We start from the raw sequence: 26536 nt of genomic DNA, 5'->3' as shown, positions 1-26536 counted from the left end.
ACTTGTATTTTCCAAGCCATCTGTTTATACTTCAGAAAAACTGTCACAAGGGAAAAAAACCTCATTTCAAATGTTTACTACAGAGCCAACTCATACTCCCTCAGTACATTATCTTTACATTCTTTATATTGATCATGTCTCTGTCAAGAGCATTACATAATAAACTTGAATGAGCATGTTACTTAGAAGTGGAAATATATTCAGCCTTAAAACCTTGAACTTTAACAGCGACCACCTACCTGTATTCTTTTTCTTTTACCTATGAAAATACATTCAAATAATTTATTTCATACCTGAGTATTTTTCACCAGGTTTTCAAGCTCTTTAAAACATAAATTTCACCATGCAAACTAGTCTCACTGGCCCAAGTCTACCAGAATAAGAAAAGCAATGAGTTCAAGGTCATGGGGTAAATCAAGTGGCGTACCCAACAAAATTATAAGCAGAATACAGCACTTATCAAAGCCTGAAGATCTAATAGTCTGTATGTAGCTAAGCTTTTCTAAAAATCTTACTGAATGTTCTGAGTTCATCACACAGCTTCTTAGCAGGGGAGCTATCACCAATTAACCTTCTTGTTCCTATAAGTTATGACCCCTAGTAAACACTATTTGAATACAAAATGTTTCTGTGCACCACCAAGATATGCTCAATACAGGGACTGACTTTAGCCACTGCTGATTTTCCCACTTAAATGATTTTATGGCCATACCAGAATCTGTTCCAGAAAGTGCTTGCTGCTGCTCAAGCAGTAGAAATAGGCTGTCTTCCAAGAAGAAGTCTCTTCGGGATCTGAGAACAAACTCATCATGGCTCGTTCTGTATCCAGCTGCTCAGATAAACCTAAAAACCATCACAGCAACGTTTCCTTCTAGTACAGAGGAAGGCCTTTGAAAGCAGCATAACTGCCGTTCAATTAAACTGAAAAACACTCAACATTTCCTCCAATGTTTACCAGCTGTTACATGTTAACAGTTAAGACTCTCACATATTATACTGAGCCAAGCAGAGAAATTTCATAGAAACTAAACGAGTCAGGTAGGAAACCAGGAAACTGTATGCACAGTAGCAAGTAGCACAGTAGCAAGAGCCTACTCAGCACACAGGTGGTTTGCATTAGTTCAGGTCATACTGCCTTTCTCTAGTTGTATGCTTCTTATTTGTTGCATGCATTGTCACTTGTGCTCTGAGACACTATGCTGCTATGCACGGCCTTAGCAAAGACTTGCTCAGCACAGGATTTTTCTCAGATCTATGCTAAGTGAGAAGCGATCTACACTCAGTGAGTGTGAAAGTATCCATACCTCCATTTTTCTTCCCTCATGTGGAGGCACTAACTGTAGTTATTATGAGAAATGCCAGTCTGCCACACCACACCAGCCTGAACTTCCCTTCAGTAATGCCTGAGTGAAGGGAAGAAAGAGGACACAAGCCCCACTAGTTTACACCTCATTGTAGGGGGTAGGCAGTCTAGCTTTTCCCTCCTTGCATGCTCACCTGCCACTTCCCTGACAAGAGCATGGGCACCACCTGCCATTCAGCTTCAACTGAGATCCTCAGGTAAATATACCACACCTAGGGAGCTAGACAGAAGCTGTGACATTATAGCTGATACAAAAACAACAGTTGGGCTCTGGCAAGTGAGCAGGTAATCAAACTGCATCTTCTTTCCAGCTGGGCTATTAGGCTACTCTATATCTCCTTACACTTTCAGAAGTTTCGTTTTCCATTATTAAGTGGTTTGAACATTTGGGGATTACTGAGGTAACTGAACGGTTATTGGCTTGCAATAGAACATCTTCCAACACAAATGACCTCAAGCTGGAGGTGAACTTATATACTTTATATAAAGAGTCAACTTTTTAGTTACAAGCAACATCTTCAGCAGGAGAAATGTTGAGGAGACTAAATTAAAATAAAGCAGAAGAAAGAGTGGTAAAGGAAGTCCTCACAAAAGAAAGCAGCATAGACTGCAGAAATATAGGGAGAGCCCTGGGGCTCCTATGCCAATTCCTTACTTTAAATCATTTTATCATCACCTTTTACAAGACTCCACTGTTAAGGCACCTTAAGCAAGAACACTGCCTAATTTCTTTACAACTTGCCTGTTTAATGTCTCAAACGCTTTGTTAAGCGGAAATTAAAGCAAAAAGACAAACAAACCTTTTTGCAATGACTTTGACACCGAAAATTTTTCTCTTATTCTTTCTATGAGAACACTGCTATACAGGCTTAACACGCCATGGTTCTGTTTCCTCAGCATACAGTTTAGTAACTTCTCCTCCCTCAGTGGGCTTCCCTCAGCCCAGCACACATCCAAGAGCTCCATGAATAGGTGTTGTACTTCATCTGCCTGTTGCTCCACCTCAAAAGTCACAATACTAAGAGCAGCATAAATTGTATCTACTAGTTCTCTTTGATCTAGTTCTGCTGACATCTCAGAACTGCACTGAAGCCTCTGCAGAGATTTCAAGGAGTCAAGAAGAAATTCAACAAAGATGTTTTGTAGAGAGCGATATTGCTGGAGTGAGGAGCTCTGTGTGCTTCCTTCCTCCAGAAAGAACTCCAGCAGGTCTTTTGCCCTCTGGGGAGCCCGCAGCAAAAGCTTCCGGAGAGCTGAAACAACATCCAAACTGAATCTGTGAGAACAGCCATCTCTTCTTTTCCCATCTGTGATGTGCTTGTTCCGGGTGCACTCAAATGCTTCAAACAGTTCCTGGCAGGGAAATAATAAAAGAGTAAGCCTTTCAGACTCAATCAAAAATATTAATTAAATCATTTAAAAAATAGGAGAAGCTTGAAAAAGAGAAGGTAAATTTATTTGGAAACATCATATAACCAAGGAAATCCACCTTATCTAATATCTTTCCTAGAAGAAAATGGATATACCTGAATACGTAACAAAATACAAAGAATTCTATAATATACAACTACATTATATGGGCGATGTGCTCATAAGCAAGTCACTTTAGATCACATGCAGCTTCTAAAGACTAAAGCACTACCATATTCTACCTCTTAGCAGTGTTATCGATGTATCTTCACAATTTTCATGATTAGTGTCCAGCCTTTTCTTTTTTTTTTTTTTTTAATCCTTCTTTTACAGATTCATACCATCTATCAACTGCCTCATCTTCAACAACGCTGATTTTTCAGACTTGGTTAAAACAGATTCAGAAGCAATCTCACAGACTTCTTTGCTAAGCAACAATCAGTCTTCTTGCTAACAGAAGCAAATCTACAATTCCAAAACTAGGGAGGGGAAAACAAACAATAACAAAAAACCCTATTAGCTCTCACAGCAAGGGGGGGGAACGTGAGGGACAACCCAGTTGAACAGCAGTTAAAGAGCAGTTGTGGCACTTCTAGAACTATGTTAAGTGTTGTTCTTGGCTGGAACAGACAACTACGGCAATATGGAGGGGAGATGTGATTGGTGTATGCAAAAATTACAATATTAGCAGTAGATGACAAGTCCACAACATCCTTTTCTTTATTTGCTGGATCAAAACATAGCGTTACCTACTAACATGCTTCTGACACTAATTGTGACAAAGATAAGAGGTTGCTGAATCTCTTACTTCTGTGCAACACTGTAGACAATAGCAGAATCTTTCATGACCTTAGAGGTTAGATGGCAATGTACACAGACTTCAGCAGTCATGAACAGACTTCAAGCAGATTTATTTCAATCAATTATCAAGTTCACCTTGCTTGGTTTCAGCCTGTAATTGTTAATTCTGTATCCTTAAGAGAAACATTGAACACCTTTCCCTTATTCGTATCTAAAAGCTGCAGACAGTGTCTGGATATAATAAGTTTTCATTTTCAACTTAAAGAAGGCAAACAAAAAAATTCTTTTAAGAGTTAGAACCTATAAGACTAGAAGCAACATCTGAGGACATTCCACATACCATGTTACATCTAATTCTGTTGTAACCGATGCCAAATTAAGACAGTTCTGCAGTTAGTAACTTTCTTGATTTTCTGCTCTATACTTGCTTTCGGTATTAACACATCTTTGTGTATTTCCATGTATTTCTCAAATAAATCAGTCTGCGTGTATTAATGAATTACAGAAAAACTGGTCCTTGACCTCAGAGTATACATCACACCAATTACCACATGATGTCAGTAGTAACACTACAGCACCCAAAAAACTTACAAAAACGGGGGAAAGGAGTCCATAGAAGGTGGAAATTAAGATCTCAGAAGGAAGAAGAATAAAATAGACATACTTGTAAAATGTGCTTGCTGACTATGGTTTATTTTGGCTCACAGTGGGTTTTAACTTCATGATTACTAAAGGTGTCTACAGATAAAAGTCTGTGGCAAGTAGCTGCAGTAAGGACTGAAGTACATTACAAAGATCACACAGGAAAGCTTGTTCCTTGCCTGCCTACAGCCTTCTCTCTAGCCAGAGAAAGCACTTGCAGGCACATTGGATTACCTTCAGAAAGGGATCTGAATTACAGTCTCTTTCAGCTGCCTAGACGATTAGTAACACATTACCACCCCAGGGACTTAAGTTAGCAGGAAGCATTAACTTTGATACCCAAACCTGACAAAGTTGGACATTCTGTACAAATAACGACAAGAAGTAGGGCATACTAAGCAGCTCACCTTTAGGACTTCCTCAGAGACATCTTTCTGTAGTTCTTCCAAAAACAATAAAAATTCAGTTTCTCTCTGAAGAACAACTGGAACTGTTTTCTGAAATAGTGTAAGAGAAAGGAAGACATTAATCAATAAAACTTTTATTTATTTACATTACATATAAAGCCAATCTATTTTCATTAATATTTTGAACTATTTCTCCGCAGATACTTAATTCTCAGTTAGAAGCTATTCTACAATTAGGTTATGCTCCCACACCAATGGATTCCCTTTATCTATACATTTGCAAACAGAGATGAGCGTCACTTTGTCAGGAATTGCAATACCATCAATTTGAGGATCTTTCCTCAGAAGGAAAAGAAAAAAATGCAAGTCTAAGTAGTGACAAGCACAAATGAATTAAAAAAAAAGTATCATCACACATCCTGTGTACCAAATAAAAAAAACGGAAGATAGATGAGCTTCTCCTTTACTCATGAAACCTACTGCGCTTCTCTGAAAACAGCAATATCAACAGCACATCCCTTACCACCTAAAGCTTCTAAAGATCTGTCTCATGCCTGGGCTATTTAATCTTTAGTGTAAGAAAGGTGTTGTGCAAATGTGAAAGCCAATACACTCATGCTTTCACTTACAGAAATGCTTAATACTAAAAAGCCAGCTTCTGTTACCTAAGCAAAAAAAGAAAAAATCAATTTTTTCTCCCCAGCGTGGAGAAGGTTAATCGCTGTTTCTTAACAAATCTGTTAAAAGGAAAAGCAGCGTGCCTCTCCAGCTACCTTGATTTTGTGAAACGTGGGAAAGCCTATAGCTTAAATAAGCAACTAGGAAGGCATTTTGCCCATGGAAGTCAGCTATAACTTGCACTTGGAGGTCAGCTAGATATTTCTGTACCTGATTCCTGGCAAGCCATTTTTCCAGCACAAGAAGCCAAAGCCATGCAGTTCTCCATGGGCTAGAATTCTGTTCCCATCTACAAAAGCAGTAAGGACATACACTGGATTATACAAGGTCATTCCCATTTCTAACATCCAGGAAAACAGTCAGAGGTCATTCAGACTTTTATATTTATGCAGAGAAACAAGAACAGTGGTACTACTTACACATTAACTAAATGATATCTGCTGTGGAACTAACTGCTTTTAGATCTGAAAGATATCAAACACAACTGCCATGGTTCTTTGCTTCAAAACCATTATTTTCTGGTCTAAAGTTCAGTCTGTGTAGCCCTCTTTGAGCATATTTCTTTGAAATCCAACCACTTGCCAAATACTGATACTTCCTGAACTGTCTAGTTCTACCAGAAAAAAAGAAACTCAATTTCAGGTCAAAGCAGCACAAGTGCGGCTCTATGTCCAGACTAAAAGTGAAGTAATGTTCTAATTAAACAAAGAATGCTTCTAATTTCCATCAACTTTTCATGTGCTCCAATACTTATACACACATTCCAAAACCATACACATAGGTAGGGAACATATTCACTACTGTCAGAGGGACTATGAAAAGGAAAAAGCGCAAGATAGTTTATGGGCCTTTAAAAATCTCAGCACTGCCAATGAAAGCCCTTAGATGGCATAGCCCAACTAACAAAGACAAAAAGACCAAACATGCTTAGTCTCACATGGCCATTAGCAAATTTATCGAACCATGTGCACACCTCCCTCCAGACTCATTTAACTGCTGCCAGCCTTAACTGTTTTTTAGAACTTTACCAAAATGTTACACAAATGTTAATGAACATCTGCTTGGAAAATGGGAATACCAATGTTCCCTGAAATGCTAGGAAGTCACCCTTCGCACACACCTACCTGAAAAGCAGAGATCAAAACTAACTAGGACTGAGTAAAAGCAATGCCATTTCAAAATACAGCATGAGAGAAATTAAAAAAAAAAAATTAATACCATAATTTGATTTTTTTTTAGAGTTTAATTTTTTAGAAATTGCAACGTCTTTCAAGAGCTGGAAACAAGAGAACAATTTAAATAACGCAGGGCTGATCTTGCTGGTTTCATTTCTAAATTAACTGAAGCTGTCAAATTAATGCAATTTCAGGAGGTGCTCCTTCTCCTTCTTATCCTTCAGTAAAATCAAACAAAATCGGTTCTGAAATGCTTACAAATAGTTTTAAGCTTGTACCAATCACGATGTCAACTGTATATACAAACACAGCTCATTATCCCAGTGGGCTGGGCAGCCTGCTAAGTGCTTGAGCAATGCTAAGATGTCAATGTTCAGATTACAGCACACCCAGACACATCCAAGATACCTCAACACTGAGCCAAGTGCTGCTTCCCAGATTCTACCTGTCTCCCACGGTCACCGCTAAACTGCTTGCTCCTCCTCATTTCACGCTTGAGGCTACTGAACCAAAACAGTACCTTACTTACCTTACTCCCATGGGACAAGCTACCAGAGCCTGAAGAATTGCTTCCACCTTCTCGGGGCCATCCCCGTGCCACTGGCTCAGCTGGGGCACACAGGCCTGCGCAAGCTCCCAGTCCCCATGCCGTACACACTCGCAGAAGAACCCAAACAGCTGCTCCTGAGACACTGCTTCTTCATTTCCAAAAGAGTGCATCTTCCTACGACGGGCTGGTCACCTGGGGCAGGGAGATATACGCGAGGGCGGCTCGGTAGCTGAGGGCGCTCTGGGGCACTACCCCGATTTCTTCTTCGCACCGACAGCGCGCCCGGGGCAGGGACAGGCAGAGAGCCAAGGCCATGCCTCGGGGGGATTCCTGCCTCAGGGGGATTCCTTCCACAGGGGAGGTGTGAGGGGCCAACAAGCACCGCGGGCTGACAACGCGGCTGCCGCTCAGCCATTACCGCCCCAGCCGGGGGAGCCCAGCGGCCAGCGAGATGCTCTCACCGCTCCGCACCACAGCCCGGGCCGCCAGCCCCGGCAGGCTGGGACTGTCTCTGGGGGCGGTGGCGGCCACTCGCCCCGGGCCGCGCACTCTGTCGAGCTCCCAGCTACAGCCTCGCCCTCCTCCGCAAGTTCCGGCCCGGTTCGGCTCGGCGGGCCACGGTGCCCGTCCTGGCGCGGTCCGCATTACCTGCCGGGCAGGACGCGGCCACCCCCTCGGCGCTGAGCTCTACTGCACCTGCCCGCCGACACCAGCCCTCACCGCCGCCATCTTGAGCCCCGCCTCAGCTGACCGCGCCGCCGGGCGGGCACGCGGGCAGGAGCCCGCCCATTGGCCGCGCTGCGGCGGAATGTAAATAAACCGCCATCTTCCCAGCGAGAGCCCGACTCCGCCCCAGCAGCCCGGGCAGCCAAGCCCCGCCTCCCACGTGACCGCGCCCCTGCCCCGGGGCGTTCTGATTGGCTCCCACCCAAAGCTGTGCCCCCCCTGGCGCGCAGTGGGATCGTCCTGCTGCGGCGCCGCGCCGTGCGGAGGGGTACTGCTGGGGTGGGGCGGTCAGTGAGAGGGGAGGCTGTGTATAGGGTATTATAGAGAGTTATCATTTACCCTATGTGCATGCTTCACTTTATATAGGTCTGTATAGGGATATCAGTTATATATATTTACTTATATATAACATTTCCCTATATATTTTATTATGTATTCCCTATATATATTCATTTACATATATACTATTACTTGTATATATACAAATATACTATTACTTTTATTCAAAACATATACTAGTCGTATATAATACGTTTATATTCAAAATACAATATATTCATACATGCATATATAAATATATATATTCAAAACATATATACTATTATATATAAAACATACACTATTATGTATATGTAAGTAAATATATACGGGGAATATACTTATGCATATATGTTATATATATTCTGTCCTTTGAGAGAGGACAGAAATGTTATACAAGTATATGAATGACATGTTGCTTATATGAATTACACATACAAATACAATATGCTATGCACACACACACATAATTTTAAATTCATAAATGTGTAGGTATAGATATATCTATAGCTGCAGACATGGGCCTGCCAGGCACTCCTGTGTGGGGTGGCGGGGCCCTGCCCACCCTTGCTGTCCCCAAGCCCTCTCACTGTCACCAACCGTGCTATTTGTGAGCTCTTGCAGTGGGACAAGGCGCAGAGGACCATGACTCAGCTGCTTGGCTGGGTGGTGTCCAGCCAGTGTTTGGCAGAGATAAGCTACCCCCAACATCCTCCCTTTATTCTGGGCTTTTTGTTTGCTTTTGTCCTGACACACAAAACAAAACTCCTCCGGGGACTGCGGCGGCCGGGGCAAGTGTAAGAGGCAGAGCGGTGATGACAGAGGAGAGGTGTCCCAAAGTAAGTGACCGAGTGAGTCCTCAGGGCTCCTGAATGGGAAGGGGGCTATGTCTGTGTGCACCTGCTCAGAGACTCACCAATACACTGTGTAAGACGCTGCAGGAGTTTGTACCATTGCCTCCTATGGCATCCTAAGTATTTTTCACCTGTACTGTCAAGTCAGTATTGGCAGAGAAAGGGATGTGGGTAGACATGCCTCTGAACTTACTTCAGCAGTCCTAGATGAGCTTTAAGCATTGAGACCGTATGGTTACTGTGTGGTCTATTCTGATTCCCTCTGCCTTTAATCATAGACTCATAGAATGGTTTGAGTTGGAAGGGACTTTAAAGATGATCTAGTTCCAACGTCATTGCCATGGGCAGGTTAATGATGGTGCTTATTATGGTGCAACTCTGCGCAAACAATTCCTCAATGTGCACTTTCAGTTTGGGGTATTATTTTATATCTTGTCTCGTGTAGGCAAGGAAGGAGCTTTAGTAGGACACAGGACCTGTGGAGGATGAAGTTCAATTACCATGGGATCTTTTGTGCTTATTACTCGCTCTGTAATTGCTTTATCCAGTTAAAAGTATCTCCTTACAGTCGGACTCCTTACTCGAGGAGCTGCACCCTCAGCTATCTCAGGTGGTTGACCTTTTTCTTTCGCTACAAAGTTCAAAATATACCTGCCCACTTCTGCAAGGCTAAATGTGCTTTATTAACAACCAGCAGTGGTGCTGTCATTTTTTGAAGGTACTATTATTTTCTTCTAATACTGCCCTTGCTAGGAATTAGATGTTTATTAATATATCTGTGAAGCTTTAAAGGCTGCTAGATGTTAATATCAAGGTGGAAAAATAAATTAAGATCACCTTAGCAGAAAACATAACTAGTATATTGAAATTAAGAAATGGAGTGTAGGCAAAACAGTTTAAATCTTGGATTTGTGTTTCTGGTAAGCAAGGTTGCATTCAATAATGTAAAAATCTAACATTGTTTATATTTTTCAAGATTTAAAAATGGGTATGAAATACCCACAGCAACTTACACTGGAATAGAAGGCCATCTGCCATGAGCAGACTTCTGTGGGTTTCCATGCTGATGTAGTGCTTCTCATAGTCAAAATACTAAACCATGCATGTATTGTGCAGGTCTTCTAGCAAAAAATGTCTGAATTTTTACCTTGGAACACTGGAATGATAAAACACTTTTTATCTACAATAGGGTCTGCTGTGCATTGCCTCGAAATATTATCAGTGCTAAGCAAATTGCTAATAACGCTTAGTGTTTTATAGCAGCTTCTTTCTAAGTGAATCTGCATAGGGAGTGATTACATGCTACAGTGTACTACTCTGGCATTTACATTTTAAAGCCATTTCTGAAACTGAAGTCTCAGATCGTCCCTAACAGTTTTTCCAAGATCTCTCCTCCATTTTTCTGTGTCAGCCATTACCTGTATTAATTTCTCCACCAACCATCGAGGCTGTTAGGGAAGGACTTGGAAAATAAATGCAGCTCTAGTCTTTGGATGGAGTTCGCAACTACAGGTCTCTGAATGGGACAAAAGTACCTTCACCAAGAAGCCATTTTCTGCCTTTGATATAAACAGATGGGGACAGGTATGATTAGGATCATCTGTGAGGACACAGTTGCATCTCTGTCAACATGCAGGGGCTCAGCAGCATCTGTGCTGGCTTCATGCTCTTACAGTGGAGAACAGAGGCTACCTGGGCTGGTGTAAAGCCTGCTGGTGTCAAGCTAGCCTACTGAAATCTGTTAACAAATTTGTGCTGGCAGAGTTAGTTCACAGAGAACCTGCCCTCTGCATCATGCTGCCACAAAGCCTTTGATGGAGCATAGAGCACTGCAACCAGACCTATTGTATCATTACAGCATAGCAGCCATCACTGGCTCATCCCAGATGTGTCAGCTATCTGAGTCCTGGCACTCTGTGTGGGTCACCGCAGCACTTGCAGTACCTGTTCTAGTCCTGGGGAGTGGCATCAGTCACCTAAAGTCAGTGGTGGCTGTTCCCAGAGCCACCTGAGGCATGCCGTCACCTATCAGTCAGGCAGAGCCCCAACAGCAGCCACTCTTCACTGACAGCAGTTTTGGTCAGAAACTGCCCAAGCAGAGCTGGCTGTCTTGTCCTGGTAGCCAATGCCTCATTACCATTCGGTCACTTATGGCAGCCTTCTTGCTTTACTCAGATACCAGAACTGACAGAATTTTTACTGAAAGTGCCAGAAGTACTGTAGGCCAGAAATATGTTTAAATTCTTCTGTACATGTAAAAATAGAATCAAATTATATGAGGTGACCCAAGCAACGTTAAAGCTGGTTTACTGACAGCATCACCTACTGCAGCACACTATCACTGTTCCCTGCAGGTGGAGCATTATGTTGGTGAAATTAAAGGTGGCCTGAGACCAGCCATGAAACTCACAGTCATAGGAATGGTGCACTCCAACCCCAAGAGGTAGGTAAGGGGGCTGGTGGGAGATTCACCCTGTCACACATGCTCCTACCCGTCTTCCAAATTCAAAAGATTTCTTGAGGGTCTGTGCTCTCTGGAGGAAGAAAATCAAACGGATTCATAATTTATAGCTTTATTTTTCCTGCTCTTAGGCTAAGATTAAAAGAGCAAGAAAGAATTCACTGTTCAGCCTTTCTGACTGCCCTGTCAGGATTTTCTACTTCTTGCTCTTATCGAATGCAAAACGGAGGGGCACACAACTGGCATTTCTCCTCCAGGAAGACGTGCCGTCTCGAACCTGAGTCTTGGTCATCTGTTGGGGGCTGGAATCACCACCATTTAAAAACGCATGTTTTTTTGGCACAGGAGGTGCAGGTTCATTGCTATGTTTAATGAGGATGACAGCAACTATGCTTATCATTACACTTTCTTGCAGCTACCGTGATCAACTCCAGTGCTTCCACTGGTAAATACTTTGCTGTAACCTCTTTCAAGACACAACTTAGAATTGGCTCATGCATAAATGTTGGTTTGATTTCAGTCACAAGAGAGAGGAATCAACATCAGAAGTCACTAGCATCCTACTGAAAACTGGAGGAAAAACAAAGACTAGACTGTTCTCATACCTTTCTGCAGCTTCTAAGCCTGTAAGAGTCCTGTGTTTCAGCGTGACAAGAAATCAAGGGCTGTCTCTAGTCTTTACAGGCATCTGGTGTGTTTACCATGTCATTTTATCCTTCTGAAAGACCCTGTTTTTTAATTGGTATTTTTTTCAGCTTTTCAGTGACGCTGCTCTGTGATCCAGTGGATGCAAACAAAGATGTTGGGCTGTTATTTACAGTTAACTTTAGTGACAAATCCATCACCCGAAATGCAAGAATTGCTGGGAAGTGGGGAAGAGAAGAGAAGACTATTCCCTACTTCCCATTTACAGCAGGAGACACATTTAAGGTAATTTTTGGGCTTGGAGAAAAGGACGAGAAAAAGGCTGAAGGCTACATATATGACCACAAACAGCTAACTATTGACACTGGTGGGTTAAGTGGTCTAGTTTGACACAGAGAGCAACACTTCAAGCCCTTCTCTAGTCTTAGAGAGAGAACTCATTATAAGGAGCTTTACAGAATCATCTCAGCAGAGGGTAGGTTATTTATTAGGGGCATTTTAGAAAAATGGGTAGACTTTGTGCTTCACTGTTCCCATCACATGGGGTTCTAAGTCCATGATGGCGAAATCAACTCTGATGCTGATCTCTAACACTCTCCCTCTCTCCTTTTCTATTGCAGATGGAGCTCTTATGTGAACATCAGCAGATACGAGTCTTGCTTGATGGACGGCAGCTCTGTGACTTCACTCACCGCATTCAGCCCCTGAACTTGGTGAAAGCTTTGCAGATCTCAGGGGACATCAAACTTACCAAAGTGGCTTGAAAAAAAAAGAGACCACAATATCACCAGGGGACAGAGGCAAATGTACTTTTTTCTGTCTGAGAAATGTTTTATCTTTTCCCCCGGCTGATTCTGGAGAGTGGGAACTGTATCTTTTTAATTTGATATGTTTGAAATACACACTTTTTTCTCTCATACACACTCAGCAGTTGCAGAGCTGTGGCTGGTCCTGATTTACTCTCCTGGTAAATCAGAAAGCCTTTGCTGAGATACTCTTTTGGCCTCACAAACTGCAAGATTTATGATGCTACGCAGTATCTCACATCCCCTAACCCCCCTGGCATGTCAGCTGCTGGAGCTCAGTCCTCTGAAGTGGGGTGGCTGTTACCCTATGACTAGAACTGGGCAGTGTGCAGATGGTGGGTCTGAGAAAAGAGAAGCAGGAGATTTCCATATAAGTGAATAATGGAGCCTGGTGGGCCCCAGCAGGGTTCACGTTATCAGGAGGAATTGGTTTTCCTGGGAGCTTTGCTCAATCAGCACAAAGCCATCTGTGCTTCCCAGTACAGAGCAATAAATGCCTTACCAGCATCCCTGTCTCTTGCAGGTAGCATGAATCGTAAGTTTTCAACAGCTGTGGATTTCACAGTCTTCTCTGGACCAGCCCTAGGAAATGGTATCTGTAGCTCAAACTGCATTGCACATTCTTATACCTAATTAAAACTGCATCTTTGCTGGCAAACTTCTTTACCAGGTCTGTTAAATATTTGAATGCATGTGAGTGTTGTGCTATTATTTCATTGCTGTATATTTAGAAAAAAAAAAGTCCTAAATACATGGCTATTTTAATACATATAGAAGCATATATTACAGCTGCTGTCTTTGGCTCTGTTATGATTGGTTGGTTATAACACATGAAGGAAAAGATTTTAAATGAAGAGGCTTTTTGGTTTTGGTACATAACTTAGAGAACAAAAAAACTGCAAAGAGCTGGTTCTGTGGATAGAGGGCTATCAAATTCCTCTGTGACTTCAGGGAAGATGTATAGCATGCTGTCTTCAGAGCAGTTTTGGAGTCTCTGCAGAGTCTGGTTGTCAGATATGGGTATTCAGATAACATGAGGAATTTTATGAAAATAGTGTATCATCAGCAGGATGGTTGGGTGTTTTAATCATCTTATACATTCCATTATACCCTCTGGTGTTGTGGAGAATGTCTCAGTTTCTATAAAAATCTAAATTTACAATGTATGAAACCACCATTTTCATATATTCAAACTGCCTTCCGAGAAAAATCATGTTCAAAGAGCACAGGAGATTCAAATGCACTGACCTTTTAAAAAAGATGTAATGATACCAAAGTCAAGATTAGTAGACAAATAATGAAAGATTTAATGACTTAAAATAGAAAAAGCAATAGTCATAACTGCTATTGGAGCCCTTAGTCCCAATGGTGTTCCACATAAATGGATTTACTATCACGATCAGGAGGAAAAGTCTCATTTCTATGGGTGGGTGATTTTATCCAGTATCTTCAGCAAAGGCATTTGTCTGGAGTAACTGCCACTGGTCTGATTTGATACTCAGGATCCTGTACTGCTGTGGGCCATTACCAGCACAAGAATAATTTATATACTGGAGAGGAAGATCCTTTGGTCTTTTCCAGCCTAACAGAGAACCAAATGGTAGAGCAGACAGACGGACAGACACTTCGTATGTTTTGCATTAGTGATTATCCTAGCAGCTGGGTTGTGGCTTAGCACCAGACTCTTGTGTATACCAAGAAAGGCAGCCTTAGACACCAGGACCTTTCATGACTTTGATTCAGTCAGTCTTAACTAATGAAGTTTATAAACCCCTTTATAAAGGGGAAAGGAACAAGGCATTTCTGCTTTAGGATAAAGCACAACCTGAATCTGTCAAATATAGACTGAATACTTGTACAAAAGTAATTATTTTCTTCCACCTTGGAATATTGTATCTCATTGTTTCTTTGTAAGGCCCTGTTGCCTGTATCCACTTGTTGTCTTTTGTTAGATGGTTACGTTCTTGGTGGGGAATTATTCTGGATCTAAACGACTCCTGGGCACCTAAGATGCTGGTCTGTCAGGAATTGCTGGGTGCTATGGAGATACAAATAACAAGAATAGACTATCTAAGAGCAAAACAACAGTCACAGACAATGAGAGCAGGAAACCTGGTCACAGATGTGACTCATCATTTGGCATGGAGTCCACCTTATTCATGTCAGTGGTTTGATTGCCTCAATCCACTGTGCTCGCTCTGCCTTGGAGCTGGCCTGGATATAATAATGAATGTCATTTTTTGTGATGATTTTGAAGAGATTGCCTTGCACATTGCCCTTCACTCCTGCAGAGAAAAAAATACGGCAGATCAGGAAGCTGCACAGAGAAATGCTTTGTGGTGAATGTGAAGCTTCATAAGGAAGACTTTTAATTTGGTGAATTAGAATATCAGACCTTTCCATTTCATTATAGATGGCTCTTGTGTCTTTGATTTCCCTTCTGCAAAATGAAGATACAGTACAGACACCCCTCACGTAGACTGTACGAACTACTGTTCACTATACAACACATATAAAATAGCCACTGTTTAAATGGAGATCTTGAGTTATACAATGGAGGGATGAACTCCTGACCAGTTTGTGCAGTAGATTAGGTTTGCTTATGCCCAGCTTCTGGTTCTTCTTAGCAATGGGCTCTATTGTTCTTGCCCCCTTTCCCCCTGCACCTCATATTTTTCAGACTCTGCCTTTTGTCTTTAGAAAGATGTTTCCTAATTAAGATCCACACATTGTACTTACTGTCATAAAATAAATTGCTTTAGCAGCAGAAACTCTTATCTGTGAGGGTGAAGTTCTAGACAAATGCCTAAGCTAAGCATATTTACTAGCAGAACTGGTTTTTGTATTGCTGTCCTTAGGTTTCTCTTACATTTGGGGTCCAGCAGATCAAAAAGGAAAAGGTAGTAGGATAAGTAGAGAGAACACACAGAAAAGGGATGGCATCAGGGGATGACTCAAGACTGAGTTAAACAACATCCAAAAAGAAACTGTTTCCTCTTTGTTAATTCTGGAATGTTAATAAGTGTTTTAGACTGTCTCAAAGGTCATCTGACTGAGAAAATCCCTTAAGAAGAGGAACACCCAAGATAAATGGAAGTAACCCTAAAAAAATCCCTCCTGGTGTGGACAACCCAGCTGCATGGGGATTTTTTATGATGTGCCTCTTCACCTGCTTGCAAAGGGGAAGGGGAGGCCAGCCCACTTGTGCATACAGACAGCCACACACAAACCCACACCTAAGCACTGCGTTGCTATGGCATAAATATGTATGCATGAACGTTTAGAGGCTTGTGCTTACCTGCTGGGACTCCATTATCCTCCAGAGCTGAGACAAGACAGCCACGAAGAGAAAATCCACCTACTGGCCTGTTTTCTTCCTGCAAAGAAAAAGGAAATGAGGCTTATTGGGAAAATATCATTAGAATTATTTCCAAGAGCACATCAATTAATTTTATGAAGATGGAGGTGTAATACCAGTCTTTCAAGGTACAAAACATCCATATTATAAGAGAAGTCAATTAGGACATGTATTAAATGCATTAATATGTTGTTTCAGTCTTAGATGTTTGCCTGATGTATCTGGGAATGGTGGAGATCAATTAAACACATGGGTAGAATAACAGTCACATTCTAAACTTATGTATAGACTTATCAATAACAATCCATATTAAAATATGTATTTCTGCTGCTTTTCACTGAGAACATAGGGGAAAGAATATGGGAAAAAACATATGGGAAAAGTTTACTGTTTTCCCTAGGAGGCTGGTGCCCTTGTCTGATCTTCAGATTCTGCAGCTTGAGTTTATGACAAGGGTGAGTTGCAGTGCCAAAAAAAAAACAACCCACAAAGAAACAGGCAACAGAAAATGAACCAGCTCCATAAGCTCTTTTCACTGCTATGGTGTTTGTGTTTTCTTTAAAAAAGTCACATAAAGCATTTCTATACATGTTCTTTTAGCAACATGTTGGCCTTTGGGATACCCTATACACCTGGGGTGGATGGATCCATATGCCCTTCTGGGTTGCTCACATTGATTATTATATCCATTAGGATAAATTCTACTATTCTCTAAGCAAGTTTAAAACTGAGTGGCTGTAATGCCTATAGATACTTTGGCATCAAGAAGACACTCCCCAGTGTTGGAATAAAATCACGAAAATCCCAGTAGCAGTATGACCCTCAAGTGGTGGAATGTCAGCCCAGGAAGATCACAGCCCAGGAAGAACACCTGCAGGAGCATGGTCCCAGACTGTGTGGGTACAGCAGAAGACAAATCCCAAGAAGACTTGGCTAAGGAAAAGGAATCTCACTAGGGAAAGACAGGAGGGAAGATATAGGGATAGAAAATCCTACAAGGACACTCTCCCAGGCTGAGGTGAGAGAGATCTTAATCCCCAGGAAATGGACAGAGGAACCCAGAAGGAGATTGTATTTTCATTATAATGTTCAGGTCTGTAAGAGGATTTCTGGGGGTAGCAAATCCCCACTCACCTACCTTAGTGGGGTCATAGTAGTGCAAAAAAGCAGGATCAGCTCTCAAAACAAATCTCCTCACCTTCCAGTTTTTCCTCTTGTGCCCCTGCAAAACAGAAGAATTAAAGTTACCAACAGTAAATATCCCCTGAAATGACCACTTCCCTGCAGGCTGTAGGGGACATCTAAATAGATACTGAAAATAAGAGGTTTTGGAGCCAACAGAGAAAAATCTTTTCTGCCATCTTGGTAACTCCCAGGATTTTCTGCTTAACATCCTTCTTCATACATTGATAATTCCTTCCTCTCTCCCTTCCTTGTGCTAAGAACCAAGAAAACAGTGACAGGACAAAGCAATTATATCCCTGGTTCCTTCTCTTCATTTCAGATTAAATACATCTGATAATCCGGTTTTCACAACACTAAAATCACAGCTCATGGTACAAAGCTCCAGAGTAGTGGAGCATGTAGGGTTCTTTCTGCAGGTGGCTGTGTTATGCTTTGAAACAGCATGACTGATCCTCGTCTTGTTCGTAGCAAGGGTTGAAAATCAAGTCCTGCAGCCTAGAGGTGGGGTCCTGTAAAGAGGACATTCCTGTGGCTAAAGAAAACAGGTCTCACTGCTACCAGAGCATCCACGTGTACGTGAGTGAATGTACAGAGGTAAATGTCCACTTCATGTAAAAGTTAATCTACTCAGCTTTGAAATTTGTCTATAGCCAGCAGAATTCCATAGCTGCTCACATGACCTGGATGGGACAGGTTTGACCAGAGGAACAGAGCTTCTGCTTGGAAGTGCGTGTAATGCCTCCGGTGGCGTTTGGACTTTGTGTGGGACTTTTTTTATACCTTTCAGTGTAGATTCAATATATACAGAATATCCAATTAATCCTGCTTGAGCAGCAAGTTCCATAGCTCATTCCTTTACAACTAGACATTTTTCACCACATGAGCTGTGATAGACTGACAGGCAAATTAGCTCTGCTGGCCACGATTCTCCAGCCATGCTTGTATAAATCACGTTTATTCTCTAGGAAGCCCTAAGAGCTGTCATTTTTCTTGTTTCCCAGTGAAGGTTCAAAGATGGTATTTACCTGTTTCACTAAGAATCCTTGCTTCACAATGGTGCCGCTTAATTCAGAGATATTAAATTGTAGCTCTTCCTTGGAACTGATATTTTTCTTACTGCTCTCGGCCTGCAAAATAGGGAAAAGATGGTTCCACTTCTCTGTTGAATCTAAACACACTTTTAAGTACAAAGTTCTGCATTTTATTTTCTTTGACCTGCTTTTAGCTTATATATCCTCAGTAAATTCTACATCATAGCCCTGCTGTTCAGCTTTGTAGCTCAAATATTTACAAGCAACAAGTTACAGCTGTAAAGCCTACACATGCACTGTGGCCTTGAGTGTTAGCATAACTACAGCCTCTGTTAAATACAGACACAGCACTGCACTCGATGGACACAACCCTTTTAATGCCCGATTATGTAATCTGTAGATCCCTCCATACCCATGTAGCTATTTGTCTCCAGCAAAAGTCTAAGTGTTGGTGCTTCTAAAGGCCTAGAGCTGCTCCTTCTCTCTTTGCTTTCACAGCCTGCATATTCTGCCTTTCTTTGCACACTGTGTGTGTCCCCTTTACCACTGCCCAAATCAAGCACGTGATGAAGAGGTGCTTCTGTGGGCAGCTGCATCACTTACAAACATATACAGTGCGGTAGAGTCATCAAGGAACTGCTCAGAGAGGTCGCTGAAGCGTGTGGCCTCAGTGCTGCGCGCTCCCACGGGCTTGATGAAGTTCTCCTCCATCAGCATGGATGCCAAGGTGATGGCCTCGAATCGTGACACAGCAAAGCTGTTGGAGATGAGCCAGTCCACCAGGGCAGAACCTGCAGGGAGAAAGGCACTTCTCACACCAAGGCAGTGTACTCTTCCAAGATGAGACAAATGGCCTACTGCTACAAAGGGCTTCATTTGCTGAAATATTTTGGCACTATCACAAAGACTGTCAAGGAAGTGCAAGGCTGACCAAAAGTCTGGGCTCCTGTGTGCTTCCATATATCCAAAGAGCATGAGAGAAAGGTGTTGGAAAGCCTGGTTGTACCACTACTTTCCATTGGACCACAACTGATTCCACTATGCAGGCAGTACAGTAGCTCCCTTGGCTCCGCAATGTAGTGTGTTAGATGTGAGGAAGGTCTTTGCCTGCAGTAGGTGTACCTGTGAAAGTCTCTTTGTATCTGTTGCCTTGTTGCAAGTTGCGGGTTAGCTTAATTGCAGTACTGCTGTCACACATTCTCTCCACTATGCTACTGCAAAGGAGAGCAGAAGACAAGGTTAGTAGAATAAAAAAAACAGGCAGAAATTGCCACATATTTCCGTCAGTGCCTGGGATGTCTTCCCAGTTACCAACACAAAGATGGGAAACAGCCTAGGTATACACCCAGAAGGTTTGTCCTAAGTACAGTATAGGAAAACTTTATTCTCCCAATAGCAGCACTAAACAAGATGCCTCATAAAGTAACTTTCAACTTAAAGCATTTCAGACTGAGCTATAGTCAACCTCCATTTACCTTTTCAACACAAACCAAATTTGTGTCATCTTTCTATTTCTTAACCAGTTCTCTGTTTCCTCTTGTTTAACATGATGCACCCTAAAAATCCTAGTCTGGATTCCAGCTACCAGCTTTGAAAGCTCACCAGCATGGCATGAACAATGTCATCATTCAGTCTTCCCCTGGTATTACATCTTCTGAGGTAATACATCTCCCAGTGAGAACCTTTGCAGCTGACTAGGAAGGTCTTCAAGCCAGCAGTGAGATGTCTGTGCAGAAGCCAAATAGTCCCAAAAGTAACGGTTGGGAAAAGTGCATTCCCATGCTCTGGCAAGAGTATATAACTATATATAAGATAATAAGTATAATAAGTATATTTAAGATATAAGGAAGAAGTTCTTTCCTGTTAGGGTGGTGAGGCACTGGAATGGGTTGCTCAGGGAGGCTGTGAATGCTCCATCCCTGGCGGTGTTCAAGGCCAGGCTGGACAGAGCCTTGTGTGGGATGGTTTAGTGTGAGGTGTCCCTGCCCATGGCAGGGGGGTTGGAATTGGATGATCTTAAGGTCCTTTCCAACCCTAACTATTCTATGATTCTATACGCAAACCTAGGGCAGAGAAACCAGTTTAGAGGCTCCTGGCTGCACAGGAGCGAATCTGTGCAGAGAGGAGCTTCCCTTGACCCTCTCCATGCATCGGTGTGGGTGTTTTGCAGACTACAGCAACAGCAGAAGAATAAACCATATACACTTACTGGAGGCTGATATTCTCTAGTAGTTTAAAAGAGTTCTTCATTCTGTGAAGCTCTTGTACCTGTAGTGGGTGACCAGCATGAATAGCTCCTGTGATGTCCAAAGCCCAAGAGTCTCGCTCCTCCCTGGAGCAACATTCAAGGAAATAGTCTGTATTGGTTTTTGTCTTTAGCTTGATGAGCAGCTGTGGAGAAAGAAGTGCAAAGCAATAACATCATTTAGCTATTGTCCTCCACGTGCATTAAGTGACACAAATATGTCTGATGTGCCATCCCACCTGAGCAGGAGAGAGCAACTCTTGGCCACAAGGATGGTAGGTGCAACTCTGGTTTGTTGGTTTTTTTTGCTTCTCCCCTCCTCAGATTCCTGTGTTTTCAGTTCCAAGCATAGTCTGAATGCATGGAGCTTGTGGTACTTACAAGAGGACAGACCACCCAGATGCTGGATTACACAGGAATGTGCTGTTGACTATGGAGCTTTTCACATCCAGATCTCTAGTTTCTCAACAACAGTGAACTCTCACTAGGCTCTTTCAGCTATGAGAAGTACTGAAATAGCCAGCAGCTTCCAAAGTCGTTTCCCTTGTGTCCCCACTCAGAGGAAGGCTGCATTGCTGCTACCCGCAGGTGAGTGGAGCAGCTCAGAAGGAGCTTCCCTTCCGGAACCCTCTTGCTGGAAACTCCACAGCAGCAACGTCCCATTGGTGAAGGAAAAAGTAGTCCGTCCTGGATGCCTGGGAGCATCCCATAGACACAGCCAGGGTTTCAGGCAACCACCATACATTAAATATTTCCCTCTCACACAAAATTCCCTTTTTTCCCATCCTCCTCAGATTTTATTGACCTGTCCATGCCCTCTCTCCACACACTGCTGGGCTGATGCACTTGCATTTATTCTTACCACTATGTGTGTGTGGGGGGTGGGTTTTTTTTTTGTTAATGTCTGTAACTCAAGTTTGGGCAGAGAGAACAGCAAAGACACAATGGGGGAATTCATTGTTTGTCCTGGTTACATTGCTAATGACAGCTTGCTTTTGGCTGGGCTTAATTCTGGAAACACCCCAGTGATATGGTTGCAACGATCAAAGAAGTCAGAAGGAGAGGAAAAGTCTAGGGAGAAGTTAGAAAGTGAGTGCCACTGAGAAGGGATACATTTTTCCACTCCTACCGGTCTGTTTTCATATTCCAGGCATGGACAAGTAATAGTGCAGCCATCTAAAAGGATTCTGCCCTTTGGAGAAGGTTCCTTCTTGCCTCCTTCAATTTTGTAATACAGCAGCTTATCCTGAAGCAGAACAAACCATCTCACTTTCCAGTTACGAACAATGTGTCCCTAGAGGGGAAGAATCACATAGCTAACTTTAACACAAGCATTGAGAAATTACCATATTTTCCTTTTTGGGGGAGGTGAAAATACCATAAAAAAGTAGGAAACTGTATGAAAAGAAACAAGAAATCATCGTGAGTCCTGTTCTCTCTGAAATAAATACACATTTTTAGTAACAAAGCAGCACAGCTCCATCACTATAAAATCATGGAGCAAGAGAAAGATGCTTTGCTCTTTGTCCAGCAAGAACAACTTCTTTTCTGGCAAGAGCTGTTTCCTGCAGCAGCTCACATGAATCATCCCAAAGAGCTGTTATTTAGGAGCACGCCTGCCCACTGACAGCACCAGGCAGGAACAGGGTAAATCTGAAACGTGTGAGGGCTTTTGGAGACAAACTCCTCCTCTCCAGAGACCCTGTGTGGTGTTTGATGTGTTTTGTTTTCTGTCATTGTGATGTGGCTGTAGGTGCCAGGTGGTTTTGAGAGCACCTTCCTGGGTGAATTTGCTTTTCCTTACATCCCCTCTTACTGCTAATAAGTGATTTATTTCTATCCTACCTGCCTTCAGTCTCCAAGGCTAGACCATTCCCTGTGTTTCCTGTAAAGGAGACATGCTTTTCAATGACAAAAGACTGAAGGAAGTCTGCTGTCAGATGCCTTCTGGGTTATGTCAGAATAGAGACAAAATCCCTTCTTTCCCCTCTGCAAACAGCCCCCGGCTCTCTTTAGTCTGCCAGTACAGGAGAGCAAACCCAGAGAGGGCTGACACCAACAGGCTCAGTCCTGTCTGGAAGTGTCAGGTCCAGCTTCCTGGGGCGAGAGGCTGACTTGTGTTTCTACAGGCTGTGGAGCACTGGAGCCAGCAGGCGAACCACTCGGTAGAGGAAGCTCAGACCTGAGAGAGGGTGGGCATAGCTAGAGGAAAGGAACATGCAAAGTCCAGTTGTGGCAGGAGTCAAAGCTCATTAATTCTCTATGCGTAAAGGGGAAACCCAGCAATTCCCAAGAAAAGGTGGGGTAAAGAAGCTCTAAAATCCAGGGCACTTTCTGTCTGATGCCTTTTAGTCTATACTAAGTACAATTTATCTAACTTGGATTTGTTCTCCCCATCACTTTGCATTCTTCAGTGGCTTGGGTTTTTTGTTTTTCATCTGTTGTAAAGTCCCATGGCCGTTTTTCCCAAGAGTATGTTCTTTGCTATGGCTCTTAGATTTCCTTTTGGGAGACCTCCTCTTTTTCAAGAGGTTACCTTACCTTTTTTCCTTTACCTTTACCTGACTTCCACACATTTACTTTATAATACATTACAGTACATAATTCAGACATTTATAATGCATTTAGATAATCTCCTTGGTTCTGCTCTCTTCTTAAGATACCTCTGTTTTCCTTTACCCGATCCCCCCCTTCCTCATTTTTTTTCTCAGGATCTCTTGTCCCCTTCTCCCCCAGTTCCCTTTTGTCATCTTCTCTGTGGTCCCCCTCCTATCAAACTGTGTGTCTCGGTGATGTTGTACGGGCTGCGGGCATTTACAGCTCAGTGTGCTGCCAATAACCTATTCCTCTCACACACGTGGTGCCTTGGCTTCCCATCTTGAATTCAGGAGTCACTTAAGAGCCACAAAATACAAGCATGGCCCAGAGAAGAGACCAGGAGCTGGGACTGCACTCTCCTCACTGTACAAGGGTTGGTGAGGAACAGCTCGCGCTGTGCAGCCCTTCCCTGCAGATAGCATGGCTTCAAGTGGCTGGTGGCTGGCCAGCCCTGCCAGAAGGGTTCCTGACCAGGATTACCCTCATGTCAGCACCAGAAGCACTGCCACGTACTGTAGAAAAGCATTTCCTGAGGTGTGGCAAAGCTTTGAACTAATCACATTTTCGGTGTGCAATCAAGGACCATATTAGTCGTTGAAACAGGTTCTTGGTACTAAAAGCAACTTGCGCTGCTTGTTAATTTGCCTTCTTGCATCCCAGCTGGGACTGAGTTGGTCCTGCAGGGAGAAGCATTGGAAGTCTGACACGTGGGACACCATCTTTCAGCTCTTTTCTCCACGCTTTGGCTAACATTTTCTTACAGTGCAGTTTGAGGGGTGTGGGGAAAAGAAGTTATTTCAGACACGCTTCTATGTTTCCATTGCTCTGATCCCCTTCAAACAGAATAGCCTGTTCTCCGTCCCCTCACACAAAAAGGGAAAGACGGTCACTAAAGAAGGTGCAAACACTTTCCCTCTCTCCATCCTCCCGTGGCCACTTCCACTGCTGCCACGTAGCCATTTGCTGGTAGTTTTTTATGTGCCCCTGGCAGAGGCACAGGCACAATGGCATTCTGATACCTGGGTAGTGCTGACGGCTAATTCACTTTCCCCTGGGTAAATACAGGGAAACCGGAGGGGAGCTCAGTGAGCACCTGCAGCTCCCCCAGCAGGCACCTGCACAGACCCGAAGGCTCTCCTTCCCCAGGAGCAGGCAGGAGCCCCTCATACCCGGTGCCCAGTGGCTGCGTTGCCACGAGCCCTGGCTCAAGCCAATTCCTGCTCAGGGGCTGCTTCCCCGCTGGAGCGGATCTCCACGGAAGGGGACGGACACACTCACCCGTTTGACGAGGAAGCCCTCCTTCAGCACTCCTGCTGCTTCCTGCATCGTGGCCAGCAGGGAAAAGAGCCGAGCCCCTGCCGAGAAGTGCCCAAGCGCTGGCAACGTGTCCCTCCGCATGCGATTTGTTTAAGAAAGCTCATTTTTCTTTGCTACCCTCCTCCTCCAATGTGACGCAGCCTCCCTTCCTTGTTTTTTTATTCCCTCTCTTCCTACCTATGAGGCATCAGTTAAACAGTGAGCTGGCTCTGATACATGACCTGCCCTCTGGGAAATGAAACAAAGGAAAGTCTAAAAAGGATGGCAGGATTTCACAGACTTCAGTATAGCAAAACCCACCGCTGATTGAGCTGGCCGGTGTGAGGAGCCACATGATGACAAACCAGGTACTGCATGGGAAGGAGAAGCACAATCATAAAATCACACGCCTCAAAACTTCACACTAATCAAGTCTGCTGCTTAAAATGTCTCATCTTATAAATTTATCCTCATAGGGTCCTACAGAGCACCTGAAACGTAACCCATAGAATATTATGATTACAGGGAGACTTTCGCAAACCTTAAAATAATTTTTCTTTTTTTGCTAGAAATTCATTTTACAAAAGAAGTTCTAAAGCACCACTCTGCTTCCGGTGACCTCTGGGCGCAAACCCTAAGATTCCCAAGTTAACACCTTAAATCCCTACCTAAGCAACTACGCAGGCTGTTTGTAAAGCAGTCTGATCAATGAACAGCATGCAGTGACCTCTTGCAGCTCCTGGGCACCTCTGAAACAGAGTGCCTTTTGTTTGTCTGAATACAGGTGTAGATATTCATTGCATTTTTGAAGCCTTTGGCCATGATAAACCTGTTTGACAGATCTAGCAGATCTTGTCCTGATGAAATAAACCAGTATTGGTATTTCAAGAAATCAATACCAACTGTGCAGGAGTAGTAGTCTTCACTGTAATGTTAGCATTCCCTGACTTGTATCAAAATCTAGGTGATATATGTGGGCAGAGCTAGCGGCTGCGATAAGAAACACGATGTAGATGGTAACGAAGAAACAAAAACAGTTGTTGCTATGTAAAAAGTGTTCAGAGTTCAGCAAGATAGTGACTCAAATATCTCTCAGTCTTTGCACACTAGATCTAATTACTGCTTTCATGTACCAAGGAAAGGAACAAACTGATAATTTCTTTATATTTTTTATCGCTTTTAGTCAGGAAGAACAAAGCACTGAAGAATCCAAACCTGACAATGTACTGGAGACAACCCAGAGAACAGTCCTGCAGAGATCATGAGAAAGACAGTGGGCGACTAAACACTACTTGAAGTCTGAGAAATTGACTGCTGTATAAAGAGAAAGCATGCTGGCCCAGACTTCAAAAGCAGCCTTCCCATGTGGAAGTTACCTGTGTAGCTCCCACTGTACTCCCTTCACCACGTTGGAGAAAGCAGGCAGCCACGAAGCAACCAGCTGCATAAGTCATATCCCAGTTACGGTTGTTCTTCAGTCCACCTAGTGTAAGTACAGTAAGTTTAGCCGAACACCTCGAGGAGTATTTTTTTGCAGTAGGTACATAGTATTTTCAAAGATACAAGTTTTCCATTTATATTTTTTATATGTTATTGTGGCCTTAAAGCAGAAAAAGAACCGAGTGCATTTCTTTCAATTTAAAAAAGAATCTCTGTCCTGGTGCAAATACATAAATATACGTATAAATAAAAAGCTGTACTCAGAAGCAGAGTCCTGGGAAAAAAACCACTGCGGTCAGCAGGAAAAAAAGAGTATTTTTTCAGCACACAGTCTTCTCTACATCAGAATTTAACCTGAGACAAAAAGAAGAAAACTTGAGTCTAGGTACACAAGAGACATTACTGCTACATGCGCTGGACATGCAATCTTTATACAGCCAGCTCCAGGAATACAGTGTTCCCCCGTTCGGTATTTGAGGTTTGACTTCACATTGTTCAAGCTTGTTCCTGCAGGCAGTTTATAACAAGGTGGGTGAGATAATTTCAT

At 42.9% G+C, this 26536-nt stretch overlaps 3 protein-coding genes across 8 annotated transcripts in view; 1 reads left to right on the top strand and 2 right to left on the bottom strand.

Annotated features, from left to right (window-relative positions):
* Positions 1-7760, bottom strand: part of ZFYVE26 (zinc finger FYVE-type containing 26) — a 50098-nt gene extending 42338 nt beyond the window's left edge. For all 3 annotated transcript variants that reach the window (XM_065686709.1, XM_065686711.1, XM_065686710.1), the window contains exons 1-6: positions 7675-7760; positions 7006-7218; positions 5512-5590; positions 4624-4713; positions 2164-2716; positions 713-843 (exon numbers count right to left, since the gene is read on the bottom strand). In XM_065686709.1, the coding sequence (XP_065542781.1) occupies positions 713-843; positions 2164-2716; positions 4624-4713; positions 5512-5590; positions 7006-7196 (1044 nt within the window). In that variant the 5' untranslated portion in view covers positions 7197-7218; positions 7675-7760. The remainder of the gene's footprint in view (positions 1-712; positions 844-2163; positions 2717-4623; positions 4714-5511; positions 5591-7005; positions 7219-7674) is intronic.
* Positions 7761-8743: 983 nt separating this feature from the next.
* Positions 8744-16471, top strand: LOC136017946 (galectin-related protein A-like). 3 transcript variants are annotated; one of them, XM_065686715.1, is made up of 5 exons: positions 8744-8921; positions 11279-11367; positions 12141-12315; positions 12651-12836; positions 13360-16471. In XM_065686715.1, the coding sequence occupies exons 1-4, from the start codon at positions 8886-8888 to the stop codon at positions 12792-12794; spliced, it is 444 nt and encodes a 147-aa protein (XP_065542787.1). In that variant the 5' UTR covers positions 8744-8885; the 3' UTR covers positions 12795-12836; positions 13360-16471. The 3 variants fall into 3 exon arrangements, with proteins under 3 accessions (XP_065542787.1, XP_065542786.1, XP_065542788.1); XM_065686714.1 differs by having other exon boundaries at positions 12651-16471; XM_065686716.1 differs by having other exon boundaries at positions 8748-8909; positions 12651-16471.
* On the bottom strand, positions 14120-24723 carry PLEK2 (pleckstrin 2). Of its 2 annotated transcripts, none has more exons than XM_065686712.1 (9): positions 24532-24723; positions 21785-21949; positions 20620-20801; positions 19533-19624; positions 19014-19201; positions 18405-18506; positions 17333-17416; positions 16135-16213; positions 14120-15121 (listed from the first exon to the last, which is right to left on the bottom strand). In XM_065686712.1, exons 1-9 carry the CDS (start codon positions 24649-24651, stop codon positions 14994-14996), a joined length of 1140 nt encoding a protein of 379 aa, XP_065542784.1. In that variant the 5' UTR covers positions 24652-24723; the 3' UTR covers positions 14120-14993. The 2 variants fall into 2 exon arrangements, with proteins under 2 accessions (XP_065542784.1, XP_065542785.1); XM_065686713.1 differs by having other exon boundaries at positions 21785-21901.
* Between the last annotated feature and the right edge of the window lie 1813 nt (positions 24724-26536).

The sequence above is a fragment of the Lathamus discolor genome, chromosome 6 (genome assembly GCF_037157495.1).
Source record: "Lathamus discolor isolate bLatDis1 chromosome 6, bLatDis1.hap1, whole genome shotgun sequence".
NCBI classification, from domain to species: Eukaryota; Metazoa; Chordata; class Aves; order Psittaciformes; family Psittacidae; genus Lathamus; species Lathamus discolor.
The sequence above is the reverse complement of the archived record's forward strand: the minus strand, read 5'-3'. Positions and strand labels throughout refer to the sequence as shown.

What these genes read in the sequence shown, in the direction of transcription:
- LOC136017946 (XM_065686715.1), top strand. Translation starts at nt 8,886, where the DNA reads ATGACAGAGGAGAGGTGTCCCAAAGTAAGTGACCGA. An exon ending in GTGCACTCCAACCCCAAGAG is followed by an intron (nt 11,368 to 12,140) that starts GTAGGTAAGGGG and finishes TATTTTTTTCAG; the next exon opens with CTTTTCAGTGACGCTGCTCT. An exon ending in CAGCAGGAGACACATTTAAG is followed by an intron (nt 12,316 to 12,650) that starts GTAATTTTTGGG and finishes TTTCTATTGCAG; the next exon opens with ATGGAGCTCTTATGTGAACA.
- PLEK2 (XM_065686712.1), bottom strand. Translation starts at nt 24,651, where the DNA reads ATGCGGAGGGACACGTTGCCAGCGCTTGGGCACTTCTCGGCAGGGGCT. An exon ending in CTACCGCACTGTATATGTTT is followed by an intron (nt 18,507 to 19,013) that starts GTAAGTGATGCA and finishes CCTATTTTGCAG; the next exon opens with GCCGAGAGCAGTAAGAAAAA. An exon ending in GGATAATGGAGTCCCAGCAG is followed by an intron (nt 15,122 to 16,134) that starts GTAAGCACAAGC and finishes TTTTCTCTGCAG; the next exon opens with GAGTGAAGGGCAATGTGCAA.